At 33.0% G+C, this 15,112-nt stretch overlaps 1 protein-coding gene across 3 annotated transcripts in view; it reads left to right on the forward strand.

Moving 5' to 3' along the window:
* Window positions 1-15,112, forward strand: part of TRAPPC8 (trafficking protein particle complex 8) — an 81,233-nt gene that overhangs the window by 37,429 nt on the left and 28,692 nt on the right. For all 3 annotated transcript variants that reach the window (XM_011361910.2, XM_011361901.2, XM_011361919.2), the window contains exons 12-18: window positions 603-734; window positions 4,712-4,936; window positions 5,895-6,003; window positions 7,472-7,666; window positions 8,088-8,218; window positions 13,708-13,782; window positions 14,261-14,387. In XM_011361910.2, coding sequence (XP_011360212.1) covers window positions 603-734; window positions 4,712-4,936; window positions 5,895-6,003; window positions 7,472-7,666; window positions 8,088-8,218; window positions 13,708-13,782; window positions 14,261-14,387 — 994 coding nt within the window. The remainder of the gene's footprint in view (window positions 1-602; window positions 735-4,711; window positions 4,937-5,894; window positions 6,004-7,471; window positions 7,667-8,087; window positions 8,219-13,707; window positions 13,783-14,260; window positions 14,388-15,112) is intronic.

The raw sequence follows: 15,112 nt of genomic DNA on the forward strand, positions 1-15,112 counted from the left end.
TAAAACGTATTTTGGCCTTCTTGAATTATAGCAAAAATTGAGAATTCATTTTTAATACAGTAAAAATTGATAGAGGATAAAGTATTAGATTAGATTATTCCTTAATCTACACACATTCTGTTTTTCCTTTTTTCTTCAATGGATAGAAATATGCTCTTGGATGGATGGAAATACGGACATCTAATTTCCAGAAGAAATTTGATTGATGTGAATCTATTTTTTTCTTTGCTCTGTTTTCCGGTTTACCTTTAATTAGTATACCTGTATTAAATTCCCAGTTTATATACTTTTTTGCCATTTGAAAAAGGATTACATTTCTCCAGAGACTTTTTACGTGGTGCATATAATAACTAGACATTTAGCTTTATGAAAAGCAAAAAAAAGTATTTCATGGTGGAGAAGTTTTTGAAGGATTTTTAAAAAATGTGTGCTTATTGGAAGAATCATCAAGATTAGATTACCCCTTGATCTCTGCCCTCAGATACTTTTAAGTTAAACATCGAATATGCTATATATTATTTTAAGAAAATTAATTTGTTTCACCAATTATCTTTTTACTTTTAACTTTGTGAAACTAACCTTTTCTTTTAAACATTCAATAGGATTCTGATCTTCGAAGTGCACTTCTTTTGGAACAGGCGGCACATTGCTTCATAAACATGAAGAGTCCCATGGTTAGAAAATACGCGTTTCATATGATCCTGGCAGGCCATCGCTTTAGTAAAGCAGGGCAGGTGAGTGCATTTTCTTTAAAAAGAAAATTATTTATTTATTTTAATTTTTATTAGAATTGTTTGTTAATTTTTTATGATTTAATATTAATCTTAAAAATGGATAGAAGTTTTGTTTCAAGGTAATGTGTTATATTGGTAAGGATATGAATTTGGATTTAGATAAATCTGGGTTTAAGTCTTGATCTTTTGTTCACTATTTAACTTTGGTAAACTTCTCTGAGCCTCATTTAAAAAAAAATTTTTTTTTTAAATAAAATTTGGAATTTTGTCTCAATTTTTGTAATGTTAAACCAAACCATATATATGAAGGGCCAAATATTCTTAACAAGGATTGAACTCTCCCTACCTCGGCTCTGGTCTTCTGTTGTTTCTCAGAGTACTTTGTAATGGCATTTACTAAATATTAAATGAGTAGAAATCTTCTGTCTCTTGTCCCTGGAAGCAGTTGAGTTGGAGGGACTTTATTAATTTAGAGAGACATCTCCATCCCCAGTTGTCCCTTTAAGCATTAGTTGGAGGGAGCTTTGCTGGAGGCATAGACTGATAACCGTAGTGAGATGGTGGTTTGTTATAAATAGATAGAAGTGTGGATTCAGTAATCATCTCTCTATTTCAGGGAATCTACGGGTTGCTGAGCATATACCCATAAAATCAACATGCTCTTGTCTCTTAAGGAGCTTTCTATCTAGTAGGGGAATATGAGGATTTTTTTTTAATGTGTTACTATGAATTTTTATGAACTTACTTAAATTTTTCAAAGTTTGTGTTAACCAAAACATGCCAGTGGTTTTAATTGTATGTTACTTTAAAGGTACAAAGAAATGAAGGTGTTCAAAAATTATTCTCAGCATAATACCTTGTAGGTCCATCCATGGTATTACAAATGGTAAGATTTCATGAAATAAGTCAGAGAAAGACGAATTTCATGTGATTTCACTTGACTATGGAATCCAAAAAACAAAATAAACAAACAAGCAAAACAGAAACAGACTCATAAATACAGAGAATAAACTGATGGTTGCCAGATGGGACAGAGGTTGGGGGGCTGTGTGAAAAAAGTGAAGGGATTAAGAAGTACAAATTGATAGTTACAGAATAGACATGGGGATTTAAAGTACAGCATAGGGAATATAGCCAGTAATATTGTAATAACTATATATGGTATCAGGTGGGTACTAGACTTATCAGGAGTATTACTTTGTAAATTATATAAATGTCTAATGACTATGCTGCACACCTGAAACTAATATAATATTGAATGTCAACTGTAATTGGAAAAAATTTTAAAAATTACTCTCAACTTCTTGTGAAAATACCATGATTTTTAAGAATCAACATTTGAAGATTGAGTTCCTCCCTATATTTTTAGTAACTGGCAAGTTAGAAAATACGTGAACTAGCAATATGTAAAATATAAAACTAAAAATAGTTATAAAATTAAATGTTTTATTATAATAATTGATACACTCCATGAATTAGAAGTTCTCAGGCTCTAAAGTGCAAAATAATTAAAAACCGTAACTGTCATTTTTAATGGCCTTTCTTCCATAGTAAATACAAGTGCATCTGAGATATGTTATTCCATTGTTTATCTTTGCATAAAGTGTTCTATTCCAAAATTTACAAAACATATTAAACATATAGTTTCCTTTGCTTAGAAGGAAAATTATATACCCCATTAAGAATGGTCTCTTATCACTTATTTTAAAAAAGTCATCCTTTTTCTACATCTTTTGCGAATGGTTTCATTTGTGAGAATGATGATGTCATTGGAACTGGAAACAGCTGCTTTTGTATTTACCTTCTGAAATTACAGGGCATATTGCTTCTAGCAAATGCACAGAAAATTAAAAATGCTACACTTGTAAAAAAAAAAAAAAGGCTACACTTGTGGTAGGATGAGATACATTTGTTATCTGGCCTAGTAATCATTTCTAATTGTAGTTATGCATGGAGTTAATAATTCCAAGGTAGTTAGTTGGTTTTGCTATTTCGTGACCACTCTTTTATATACCCCAAACCCAGAAAGTTCCATTCTCGGACAATGTGTAGAAACCTGAAAGTATGACTTGGAATGCAGATCTACTGGAAAAGCAAATATATGTGTTACTAAAATTGGTCAAGAACAGTATCTTCCTTGGAAGACAGGGTACATAGAGCACACACACTTGAGGCCAAGTTGTTTCTTAGGAGCACCAGATTTTCATGACATTTCCATTATAAACAGGTGTGTATGTTGGCTAGCATGAGTGAGGACGACAGAGTAATGCCATTTCTCTCAGTCCTCTCTGAGAGTTCATGCTGAATTGCTTATCTTGTCCCCCGAAATTTTTTATAGTTTAATTATTTTTTCATTAAGAATATCAGCAAGTAAAAGGCATTTAAAAAGTAGAACTGGTATTATAAAGATTAAAATCAGTAAAAATAAAATTTAAGAAAGTGCTAGGAAGGGTGTATGTGTTTGTGTTCAGAATGTCCTGGACAGTCTTTCTTATTTTAAAAGGTAGATTTTAAATTTTGTTACCTTTTAAATCTCATTAGATGCTTTCCACAAAATCCTTAAAAATGCACTTGAACTGAACACTTAGACATATTCAATTATTTTTCTGTATCTCTCAGATTTTAAGACTCAGTATCTGTCTTCCTTTACTAAATGCAAAATGGAGATTAGTGTTGTTTTTTTCAAGAAACATCACTTAAAAATTATTTCGAAACAGTCTCAAACTTAAAGAAAAGTTACAAATACAGTTCAGGAACTTTTGTTTACCTGAGCTATTTGAGAATTAAGTTGTCTACCTGGTGCCTTATTACCCCCAACTACATTAAGACATTTTTCCTATCTCCTAGAAACAAGAACTTTTCTCCTGTATAACCAATAATACAACAATCAAAATCAAGAACTTAGTTCCAAGACAGTACTACTATCTAATCCTCAGACCCCATTTGGGTTTTGATAGTTGCCCCATAAATGTCCTCATAGCAGAAAGATCCTGTTCAGAAAGATCCTTTGACGTTTGAAGATTACAGGCCAATTATTTTGTAGAGTGTTGCTCAGTGTAGGATTCTGTGATGTTTTCTCATGATGAGATTCAAATTGGGTATCTGTGTAGGAATATCATAAAAGAGAGACTATGTTCTTCTTATGGTGTGCTGTCAAGGGGCACATGATTTTGATTTACTTTCATTTTCTCTTTATCAAGAAAATGTTTCTTTTATTAAAAAAACACAATTCTGTCTATACATGGTACAAAATTTGTAATCTACCCTGGGGAGGGGAATGGGTACAAGAGAACATTCTAAAGCAAAAGGTTTAGTGGAGAAAGGCCTCCTTGTTGGCATCAAATCCCATTTTTAGGGTGGAAGTTGAGTTCACTGGGTAGCAGTGATAATGTGATTAGCATGAAATATCTACTCATGAGTGTGGCAGGATGCAGCAGTTGGCAAAAGAAAAACCAAACTATCACTACCAAACAAACAAACCACTAGTTTAAAAATGCACATTGGTATATAAATATATATATACATGAATACACCATATACTCACACATGCAGTTTTAGCGCACACAGGGTATTTCCATTCTGCCCAATGCAGTGGTGTAGAAAGAGAGATGACCATAACAAAATTGAGACTTCATAAGGTAGCCCTCACTTACAGGCTAAAAACCAAGCCTCTAACTAATCTACAACTCCATATGCTACTACTGCTTTGGAAATTCCCAGATGGCTTTTCATGAAGTAATTATTATTCCTGACATTTTAGACTTCCTGCTCTTGGACAAAGCAGCTGCTTGCCTGCTTCAGGATTTCTTGGTTTTAGTAATAATTGCAGAGAGGTATTCCTAAGTGTTAATTTCATTTTCCTTATCATTCCAGTCTTGGAAGAACCAGTTACCAGTTACTTGATTGTGTGTGTATTTAGTTTTTTTGTCTAAGAGAAATTTGGATAGTAATACTTTGTTTTGTTTATTTTCTTACAGAAAAAACATGCTTTACGCTGCTATTGTCAAGCCATGCAAGTTTATAAAGGAAAAGGCTGGTCTCTCGCAGAAGATCACATTAACTTCACTATTGGGCGCCAGTCCTATACTCTTAGGCAACTGGACAATGCTGTGTCAGCTTTTAGGCATATTTTAATCAATGAAAGTAAACAATCTGCAGCTCAACAAGGGTCCTTCCTTAGAGAATATCTTTATGTTTACAAGGTGAATACTTATTTTCAAGAGTAAACGATAACATATTTAAGTCATTTTCAACAAAAGGCATATTCAGTGCTATCTAGTAGGAGTCTAATAAAATGGTTTTAGTAGAATATATATAATTATCTGTCATAATAAAGTGTGGCAGGCTAGGCTTTTTGGTCAGAGAGCTGAGTTGCGTTGCCCTTCCACAGTTATTTAAAAGAGATTTTAACTATTCTGGTAAAGATTTGATTTGTAGCTGTTCTTGGAATCTTAAAAAAAAAGAAAGAAAGATGCCACAGGCTTTCTGGCCTATTCACTGTGTTGGTTTGTTTGCTTGTGTGTGTGTGTGTGTTTTTTTTTTTTTTTGAGTCATAATTGATTTTACAATAGATTATGTCCTCTTACCATTCTTTGGAAAAGTATGTTCGAAAGATGAGGTATAGATCTGTGGCAAATTATTATAGTGTAACCCAGAAAAATTAAAGGAAGGAAAAATATTTCCCTGAGACAGATGGATAGGAAATATAAAGCATTGTTTTATGGGAAAATTGGAAGTTGTAATTTTTTTTGTCAAGGCCTATGAATAGTGAATATTGTATTTATGCCATGCAGAAAATAATTACCCTTTTATACTTGATTAATTTGAAATTACAGGGTTAGAATTTTGGTAGATAGGATGCTGTAATGAGTCACAGGAAGTAAAATGCACACCAAAATCATGTTTGGAAGTTTAATGTCCAAAGAAAGCTAACTAACTAAATAACCTTAGGAAGATTCTTGTGGGCCAGAATAAGTGATATCTAAAGTTCTTCCTAGTTGTAAATTTTATGACTGATGTGTTAAATAAAACTAATATTTCTTTATCTTAATATCTTTGCTTAACATGTTTTTAATACCTTATGTATTAAAAAATGAGGAAGCAAATATGAAGAAAATGGAGTTTTCTCTAATTCTTTTTTTTCTTTTGTATTTCTTCTAGAATGTAAGTCAGTTATCACCAGATGGTCCATTACCTCAGCTTCCGTTACCATATATTAACAGTTCAGCCACACGGGTTTTCTTTGGCCACGACAGACGACCTGCAGATGGTTAGTAAAGTTTTTTTTTTTTTTTTTTTGGTCTTGTTACCTAGTGACTTTTTTTTTTAAGTTAGTTTTCTTTCTCAATCTAAAAAATTATGTGTACTTGTTAAAGAATATTTGAAAATAAATAATTCTGTACCATATCGCCTGTCTTCCTACCACCTAAAGTTAACCACAACTTCAGTATTTTACCTTTCAGTCTTAAAAAACAATAGCAGCAAACTAGCTGTAATTGTAATGGCTTTTCTCATATAATATAAAGAATGCTCATATTATTATATAATCTTTATAAATATTTTTAATGGCTTTAAGATATTCCTTTCAGTACATGCATATAAAGTATTTTAACATTTGCTTGTTATATAGACTATTTCCATCTTTTTGCTTATATAAAAATCATGTTGTAATAGACATCTTTGTGTGTAAAACTTGTTTTCTTAACTTTTTATTATTGAAGTTTTCAAATAAATACACACAAGTAGAGAGCAATTACCAGTATTCTGCTGTTCTTGTTATAAGGCTTTTTAAAATATAGGACTTTTCCTCAGGGATTGAGCCTTAGAATGGCAGTACTGGGCCAAAAATATAAATCTGTTAAGGCTCTTGATGCATGTTAAAGTAAACTATGTAATTATAAGTATTTTTATATTTGAGCTTAATATGTTTCTTCTTGAGATCTAATTTAGTATTTTATTTAAAAAGTATTTATCAGGATTTTTATATCAGCATTGTTTTTAATAGCAAAATATGAAATAATAGCAGAGTATGAATTGACAGATTTTGGTATATTAATATAATGGAGTCATGCTATAGGACATAAGTGAACTAATTCTACATGTTTCAACATGGATAATACCCACCATATAACGTTGAGTGAAAAAAGTTATAGAATGATAGATCAGATATAATTTCATTTATATATTTCAAACATACAGAGCAATTCTATGCATTGTTTATATATACACTCACATATGGTAAAGTTAAAAAAAAAAAAAAAAAGGATAAGAATGCTATACTTCAACGTTGGAGTAGCTCCGGGAAGTAAGAGATGAAGAATCAGGGAGGATTCCACAGATGAAGACATCAATTCTATCTATAATATTTATTTTAGAGAAAATATTTGGGATTATATGACAAAAGTTGACTTTTGTTAAATTTTGATATACAATAAAGCATTATTCTCCATACTTTATTCATATGTTTGAAGTATTTCCTATACAATTATTTGTGGAAGACTAGGGAAAATGTATCCTTTCAGCGTCAGGAGGAAAAGACGATGAGTATTATAAGCAAAGTTCCAGTTAGGCTAAAGTTAATAAGAGGATATTTTTCTCTCAGATAATTGGAAATAGGTAAGTGTTGAGCGTGTATAATTCTTTGGATGACTTAGATTTTTATTTAAAATACGTTTCATTTGAGGGTCAGTATTAAAGAACATGTGCATTTAATTTTATGCCCCCCCTCCCCTCTTTAGGTGAAAAGCAAGCAGCTACTCATATAAGTCTTGATCAAGAATATGATTTTGAATCGTCTCAGCAGTGGGAAGAACTTGAGGAAGAAGTTGTGGCCTTGGTTAACAAAGGAGTAATTCCATCCAATTTCCATCCCACACAATACTGTTTGAACAGTTATTCAGATAACTCGAGATTTCCTCTTGCAGTGGTAGAAGGTGATATACTTGAATTTTTATACATTTTTTTTGTTTATTTTACTTACAGCAGATTCAAGATAATTTTCTGTATGCCAAAAATCACTGGAAGCTTGGGGTACAAAAATAAATTAAGAACTCATAATTTAATGAGCTGCATTTATAGAACCAAGCAGTGGTGGCTCTAATACAGATAGATGCAATATGCAGTTGGTAATCGGAACAGAGAATGCCAGCCATTCTTAGTACAGAGAAATTGGGGAAATCTTCTAGAGAAGGTAGTTTTGAAACTGATCTTGACTAAATGGACATTTACAAGTTGGTTAAGGACAGTCTAGGCAGAAATTCAGAGCTATGAAAGCAAGGTCTGTTCATAAAATTGAAGCATAGGGTGTAGTATAGGGGTTCATTGACGTTATTCATTTAGGCATTTTTTTTATAGAACCAATAACAGTGGAAGTGGCTTTTAGAAACCCTTTGAAGGTTCCACTTTTGTTGACTGATTTGTCATTGCTCTGGAAGTTTCAACCTAAAGATTTCAGTGGAAAGGATAATGAAGAAGTTAAAGAACTAGTAAGTTATTAAAAGGTATTTGTAATAAGCATGTTTTCGTAATAGCCTAACAGTTGCTATAATAATATTTCAACTTCTCTGTTCAGTGAGCTATACTTACTCTTTCTTAAGCTATGTTCCCTAGTTATAAAAACTATGTTATATGCTTATTGTTGAAAATTGAGAATACAGAAGAATATAAGGAATAAAAGTAAAACTATCTTCTCAGTATTTAGAAATAACCACTTTAGCACTTTGCTGTATTTCCAGTCATTTCCCTTTGTATTTTTTGCTCATATATGGGATTGTCTTATATTGTATATGGTGTTTTTTCCATTCTTTGTTGATTTAAATGCATATTTTGGTTATTAAAATATCTTAATATTTTGTTTTGCATAATATTCTATCATATGGATGATTTATAAGCTGTTTTGTCTCATTGGTAGTTATGGAAGTTTTCATTTGTTTACTGTCATATTCATTGGTGAAAATTTGGGTGCATAGTTTTTTATCCTGATTATTTCTGTAGAAAAGATTCCTAGGGCTAAATATTTTAATACTTTATTGGTTTCTCAAAAGATCATACCAGCGAGCTTCTCACCAGTAACACATGGGGTCAGGTATCTCATCTTTGCGACATTCGGCATTCTTATTCATTAAAAAATCTTTGATTTGATAGTTTAAAAAAGTACCATCTTACTATTTTACTTTTTATCTCATTGATTTCTAGTGAAGTTGAAGTTCCTATATTTGTATCTCTGTTTGTTAATTTTCTGTTCATACTCTTTATGTTTATAATAAGCTCTTTATATATTTAAGATGTTATTTTTGAAGCAGGAATGACTTGAACAAAGAATTTTTGTTACCCAGCTGATTGTAACAGAAATAATTTGGACAAATACATTTTTTTTTTACCTAGTTACTTGTTAGTTTATTTACCAATATCTATTATGTAAATTTTACTTATTTTTAAAATTTTATTTATTTATTTTTATGGTGACATTGAAATTTTACTTCTGTATATTGCCTTGCTTATGTGCTTTAATAATATGATAAGAATTATTTTGGAACTGGGAAATATCCCAACATTTTAGAGCTGATTTATGAAGGGAGAATTTCAAAGAAGATGTCTTTTGTACTAACTTTCTTTTGAAGTATTTTGATTTTTTAAAGATCACCTTTTAAAATCTTGCTGGTTAAATTAATTGAAGACATTTTGTGATTATTTATGCTCATTATGAATAGTTTGAAAGATTGTGATTTCCTGGGTTCTATTTTGGCTTGAATTTTAGCAAACCTCAATCATTTTTCTTTTTTTGTTTTGCTTTTTTTTCCTTAAATTTTTATTTTTTCAGTTATAGTTGACATACAAAATTATATTCATTTTAGGTGTACAACAGTGATTAGACATTTATAGAACTTACAAAGTGATCACCCTGATAAATCTAGTACCCACCTGACACCATACATAGTTGTTATAATACTGCTGACTGCATTCCCCATGCTATACTCTACATTCCCATAACTATTTTGTAACTACCAATTTGTACTTCTTAATTTCCTCTCCCTTTGACCCTAGTCCGGCAACCATCAAAATGTTCTCCATCTGTGAACTTGTTTCTGTTTTGTTTGTTCATTTATCTTGTTCTCTAGAATCCACATATAAGTAAAATCATATGACATTTATTGTTCTCTGTCTGACTTGCTCTACGCAGCACAATACTTCTGGGTTGATCCATTTTGTTGCAGATGGCAAGATTTCATTTTTTATGGCTAAGTAATATTCTATTTGTGTTGAGTGTGTGTATACACACCACTTCTTCTTTATCCTTTCATTCACTGATGGACACCCAGGTTGCCTCCATGTCTTGGCTATTGGAAATAATGCTGCAGTGAACATATGGATGTTCATGTCCCTTCAAAGTAATATTTTGGGTTTCTTTGGATAAATACTCAGAAGTGGGATTTCTGGGTCCTTCTTTGTCTCTAGTTAGAGCCTTTATTTTAAAGTCTATTTTGTCTGGTATAAGTATTGCTATCCCAACTTTTTGTTTGTTTCCATTTTCATAAAGTATCTTTTTCCATCCCTTTACTTTCAGTCTGTGTGTGTGTCTTTCAGTCTAAAAGTGAGTCCCTTGTAGGCAGCATATGTTAAAGGTTTTGTTTTCTTATCTGTTCAGCCATCTGTGTCTTTCGTTTGGAGCATTTAATCCATTTACATTTAAAATAATTGTTACTAGATATGTAGTTGTTGCCATTTTATTGTCCAGATTTTTTATTTTTTTCTTAAAAAAGTCTCTTTAACATTTCTTGTACTACTGGTTTGGTGGTGATGAACTTCTTTAGCTTTTTCTTGTCTGGGAAGTTCTTTATCTGTCTTTCAGTTCTAAATGGTAGCTTTACTGGGTAGAGTAATCTTGGTTGTAGGTCCTTGTTTTTCATCACTTTGAATATTTAATGCTAGTCCCTCTGGCCTGCAGAGTTTTGGTTTGAGAAATCAGCTGACAGTCTTATGGGAGCTCCACTGTGGGTAACTTACCTGCTTTTCTCTTACTGCTTTTAAGATTCTGTCTTTATCTTTAACCTTTGGCCTTTTAATTATAATGTATTTTGGTGTGGGCCTGTTTGAGTTCATCGTGTTTGGGACTCTGCACTTCCTGGGCTTGTATATTTATTTCTTTCACCAGGTTAGGGAAGTTTTCTATCATTATTTCTTCAGATAAGTTTTCATTTCCTGCTCTCTTTCTTCTCCTTCTGGTACCCCTGTGATGTGAATGTTGGTACACCTGATGTTGCAAAGGCCCCTTAAACTATTCTCATTTTTTTGGATTCTTTCTTCTTGTTGCTATTCTGTTTCGGTGTTTTCTATTTTCCAAATCTCTGATTTGGTCCTCTGCTTCATCTATTCTACTGTTGATTCCCTCTAATGGATGCGTTTCAGTTATTGTATTCTTTACTTCTGACTGGTTCTTGTTTATGTTTTCTTTCTCCATTTTTATGTTTCCTGTCTCATTGTTGAAGTTCTCACTGAGATCATCAAGCATCCTTATAACCAGTATTTTGCACTCTGCATCTGGTAGATGGTCTTTCTCCATTTTGTTTAGTTATTTTTCTGGAGCTTTGTTTTTTCCTTTCATTTGGGACGTATTTCTTTGTCTCCTTATTTTGACTGCCTCTTGTGTTTGTTTTCTATATATTAGGTAGAGCTATTATGTCTCTTGGTCTTAGTAGAGTGACCTTATTTAGTAATTATCCTTTGGGGCCCAGTGGCACCATCCCCCTGATCACCTGAGCTAGGTGCTCCATATGTGTCCCTTATAAAGGTTTTTCGTGCCTTCTTGTAGTTGAGCCTTGGTTGCTGTTTGCACATCATTTGGAAGGATTGACCCTCACGCTGATTGTTTGTGCGGATTGGCTGGTGACTGCAGTGGAGGAGCTGTTGTGCAGGGGCTGACCCTACAGATCACGATTTGCTTTAGTAGGATTTTCTTTAGCAAGGCTCTAGAGCCTGCCCAGTCTACTTTTTGAGCGTGTTGTTTGTGGACATATTTGCGTGGTGCTCTGGTGTGTTCTGAAGCTGGCCACCAGGTTTATTGGTTCTGGGGCCTCTTAGAAGGGACTCTGTTGCAGGCCAAGGTCAGCTGCTGAGTGTGCCTGCCAGGGGTCACTTGGTATAAACTAAAAAGTTTTTTGCAGATGGTTGCCACTTGTGCTGGGCTTGGAGGTACTAGGGAGAGGCTAAGCTGCCATCCGAGGCAGGCTGCTCATAGTGCTGGGCTTAGGGCTGCTTAGCAGGAGGTATGGAGCACACTGAGGCCAGATGCAACTTGTCTGGGTTTCATGAACCTTTGAGAGGTTTTAGGAAAGTCTACAGCATGAGCCAAGATAGGTCTTTTATATGGAAAAGCCACCGGAAGTGGCTTGTGGGCCTGTAAATTGGGTGGGATCTTAGAGAATCACCAGGGCGGGGCTAATGGTGTTAGCCGGGTTGATAGAGGAGACTCACATAAGGTGGTGGCCTGTGTCTACACACTGGTTGAGGGGAGGGCTCAACAAAGGAACTGCGGCTTCTGCCAAAACTTCTTTCTGGGAGAAAGCTTGCCCTCCAGCCCTTACCTTTAAGCCAGATAATTCATTTCCCCTGTGTCTGTCCTGGGCATTTTGCCCCAGAGCTGGACCTCATAGCAAGTGAGTCCATCAGCAAGCAAGTCCATGCATGGGACCTTTAAGAGGAACGTCTGGGACTCCAGAGGCCCTTCCTCTCACTCAGTCACAATCTCCTTTGTTTTTCACATCCGGGAGTTGTGGGGGCTTCTCTTCCTGGCACTGGAACCCTGAGCTGGGAAGCCTGGTGTGGGGCTGAGAACCCTTGCTCCTCAGGAGGGACCTTCACAGCTGAATATCCCTCCTAATTCTCAACTGCCACCAGCTTGTTTCACACATCTCTGTCCCTCCTACCAGTCTCAGTGTGATTTCTTCTGTATATCTTTAGACTTCTGTTCAGCTAGATTTCAGGCAATTTTCTTTGAAGGTTCTGTTAGGTTGTAATTTTGATGTGGTCGTGAGAAGAGGCAAACACAGGATTTACCTACTTGGCCATCTTGACTGGATTCACGTTTTTCTAATATCTTATGGATACCTGAAGTACAAATTAGAAGAGTATAAACTTTACTCTTGGAAAAGTTTTTTTTTTTATTATCACCTTTTTAGGTATATTAGTCTGTTCAATAATTAGATTTTAATGGAGGTATATTAAAGTTAAATGAAAATTTTTATTGTGTACAGTGAAGTTATACTTCTTCCTATAAATTTGGAACTCTTTAGATTTCTTTATGAGCTTTGATCAGTGAGACTAAGATGCTGAATGGGAATATAGGGAAATGTAGTCTTTATTTTTTTTGGTAATCTCATGGTAGAAGTAAAACAGTGTTTGTGAGGATCAGGTTTACTCCAAGAGTAAGCCAGTTAATTCTGCTTTGTTATATGACTAGTGACTATAGTCTCTTAAAGATGTCACTAATTTGGAGTAGATGGGCCTTTTTTGCTCTCTCTACTGCTCTTATTGTCCACCAATCCTTTATACATTCTACAAACTTCCATAACTTTTTCTGTATGTAATTAGCCAATTCGGAAAAGATGAAAAAATTTGCTCTAATTGCAGAGTTAAATTAAATGGTTATTTTGGCCATTGTTGATAATGAGCAGCTGAACTTTATCTCTTGAGGTTTTATCCTTTTGGTGGCTGCAGCTTTGAGTAGATCTCTTATCCTCACCACTTGAGTTGGACTGAATAAAATGGAAAAAAAGTCAGGTACCTACTACTGTATGGCTTTACTACAGTTGTAAAAATAAAAACACTTTGCATACTTTGCAACACTTTGCTTAGCACATATAAAGAACTTAGTAAATGCTAACTATAATTATTCTTAAGTATCGGTATATAGGAAATGTTAATAATATGATACTTTATTTATTAGAATGTATATTTTACAAAATAAATTATTTTTTAGGTAACAAGTGAACCTGAAATGATTGGAACTGAAGTTATTTCAGAATTCCTAATTAATAGTGAAGAATCTAAAGTGGTAATTGTTTGATTATTTTTCTGTCTTAAGCCTTTCTAAAAGTAAGATGAAAACATTTTAAAAATTAGTTTATTCAGTTTGTTTTATATTCTAGTTTTCTTAAAAACTAAAATATTAAAAATTAAGATACTGGAATTGCATAGAAGGAAATTGGTAGAAAAAGTAGGTTTGCTGTCATCTTTGGTTTGTTAATTTCCTAAGAAGCCTGATGAAAAGTTTCTGCTTTTTTCTTATGGTCAGTATGATATTTGACCTGAATATCTTGATTTTTATTAAAAGTGTCGATGAGGATTCAGGCTTTTAATTGTTGAATTTAGAGATTTTCTTTTGAAGAAACTGCTTTCCAACAAGACATATTAATTGATAATTTAAGTTTAGGTTATGAGTTTATATTTCTGCAACATTACAGAGTTTAGGAATTGTACTATTTAACATATTATGAAAACAGATAATAAGAGTGACTTAAATATCTCCACAGGCAAGACTAAAGCTCTTTCCCCATCACATAGGGGAGCTGCATATTCTGGGAGTTGTTTATAATCTTGGCACTATTCAGGGCTCCGTGACAGTAGATGGCATTGGTGCTCTTCCTGGATGTCACACAGGTAAAACTATAGCATTGTTAAATAGTTACAAAAATAATACTTAGTTCAGTCTCCGTAGAATAAAATGAATGAAAAAGAGGTATTTTTAAAATAAGTTTAATGAAGTTTTAATAAAGACATTTAGTCAGATGGAAAAATGAAAAATTTGAATTATTTTAAACTCTGCCATTGCTTCAAAAATAAACAGCTTTATTCCCTTCTAATGTATTATCTTTTGAAAATTTTTAGGTTCTACTCTACATATTTTTCTTTTGCATTATTGATCCAAGTTTAGTAAAGTCTAACCAAATATATTCTAACCATTGATTCAAATGTCTGCTGCAAGTATAAAAACCATCTTAGTTTTTATTTTCTGAATTTCTAATTTCCAAATATTATCTTTTTTTATAAAACATAATACAAATTAAAGACCAGTGTTTTCACATTATTGGATACTAAACACCTTAAAGTCTGTTATCTGTCCTGTAAAGAGAGTTGGATTTTATTAAGTTGATATTTTTGGTACCCCAGATGATATGTTTTATACATTTTAGAAGAGTAAAACTAAAAGATACATGTTTAACATAGTTTACTTTTTTTTTTAAAAAAAATTTAGAGAACCCTTCTAGATCTAATATTTTTTATTGTTATATACAGTTACTCGAGTTTAAGTTGACAAAATGTCAGGGAGTTTGCTATGAAATCCCTTGGTTTCAGCTTTTCATTTCAGTAGATAAGTTTTATTT

This window comes from Pteropus vampyrus, unplaced genomic scaffold (assembly GCF_000151845.1).
Source record: "Pteropus vampyrus isolate Shadow unplaced genomic scaffold, Pvam_2.0 Scaffold3, whole genome shotgun sequence".
Classification (NCBI taxonomy): domain Eukaryota; kingdom Metazoa; phylum Chordata; class Mammalia; order Chiroptera; family Pteropodidae; genus Pteropus; species Pteropus vampyrus.